Raw genomic sequence first — 1,381 nt, forward strand, 5'->3', positions numbered from 1 at the left:
TTTATCCTGGCCCAGGAATGCTGGGAAGCTCCCGGCTCTGCACTCACCTGCCCTGGGGCTCCTGCATCCCCTGGCTCTCCCTTGGGACCAGCAGGTCCTGAGGGTCCCGGCATGCCCTGGCACAAGCAGCACAGACCTCAGCCACAGACACCCCAGGCTGAGCCCCATAAGGGTCCCAATGGGACAGGACGGGGAGGGCAGCAACCTACCATCTTTCCAGGCATCCCCGCCTCGCCGTCCTTCCCTGGCACGCCATCCCTGCCCGGCACGCCTGGCTTCCCACTCTCCCCCTGCAGGCAGTAAGAGCGGGGTTGGGGCATGGGGGTCCCACAGCCCTCCAGGCAGCCCCCAGCATCCACAGCAATGGCAGCCAGGCCAGGGGGAGGGGGGAAAAATTGTCCTGGCAGCCCGGGGACACCCGGTGGGCCCTGCAAGGGGACACCAGCACAAATCAAATGGCAGCCTGGGCACCAGAAACAGCCAAGGGTCAGGTTGAGGGGCTGCAAGCACCTACCCCTGGGCCAGGAGGGCCAGAGGGGCCAGGCAGCCCCATGCTGCCCTGGGGACCGGGCAAGCCCTGCAATGGAGAGAGCCACGTCAGAGAGGGGACGGCACGCTGCCCCGGCAGAGCTGGGACTCAGCTGTCCCACGGGAAGGTGCATGGTGGCAGGGCCAGCTGGCTGGGGGGGGGGAGAAGGATGGGTTTTGGGGGGGCAGGGGGTGCATGAGTGCTCACCCGGATGCCGGAACCAGGTTCCCCCGGATCGCCCTGTGAAGAGAACTGTGTCAGTCCTGTCCCCCCGACACACTGGTCAACGTGGTCACGGCCACATCCCCACGCCAGGAGAGGGACCAGCTCCAAATGTCCCAGAAAGGGGTCCTCCCTCCAGCCCCCAAATCTGGCAAGGCACTGCTTTCCCCTGCCAGGTCGAACATGCCAATGACAATGCCGATACCGTACCTTGGTGCCAGCTGGGCCCTGGGTACCCGGTGGGCCAGCACTGCCCTGCAGGGGACAAGGGGACATTAAGTTGGGATGGTGCTTGCTGGTTACACAGGACAGGGAGGGGGCAGTTTGGTCCCACCACTGCCACCCCTCCCTGCTCCCTGGGTGAATGCCTGCACTGGCTGATGTCCCCCTTGCATGACAGTGCCCTGCACGTGGCGCAGGGTGGCTCCTTACCGGGGGTCCTGGGGGTCCCGGGTCTCCCTGGCTGCCCTGAAGGGAGGAAGAGACAGGGTCATTGCAGGGATGGGTTTCCCCAGTGGGTGCGTGGGGGTGGAGAGGAGACCCAGACAGCGTGGTGGCTCTGGTAAGCACCCACGCCAAGCGAGGACAAGGCTGCCCAGCTCCTGGCATGACACCTGGGGCCCAGCACCC

The 1,381-nt window shown here is 66.0% G+C and overlaps 1 protein-coding gene across 1 annotated transcript in view; it reads right to left on the reverse strand.

The window, feature by feature from the left end:
• Positions 1-1,219, reverse strand: part of LOC104512781 (collagen alpha-1(VII) chain-like) — a gene marked incomplete at both ends in the record, with an annotated part of 5,857 nt that extends 4,638 nt beyond the window's left edge. The window contains 5 exons of the mRNA XM_010155889.1: positions 48-116; positions 210-290; positions 515-577; positions 925-1,006; positions 1,184-1,219. Coding sequence (XP_010154191.1) covers positions 48-116; positions 210-290; positions 515-577; positions 925-1,006; positions 1,184-1,219 — 331 coding nt within the window. The remainder of the gene's footprint in view (positions 1-47; positions 117-209; positions 291-514; positions 578-924; positions 1,007-1,183) is intronic.
• Positions 1,220-1,381: the final 162 nt, after the last annotated feature.

Source organism: Eurypyga helias, unplaced genomic scaffold (assembly GCF_000690775.1).
Source record: "Eurypyga helias isolate BGI_N326 unplaced genomic scaffold, ASM69077v1 scaffold34127, whole genome shotgun sequence".
Taxonomy (NCBI): domain Eukaryota; kingdom Metazoa; phylum Chordata; class Aves; order Eurypygiformes; family Eurypygidae; genus Eurypyga; species Eurypyga helias.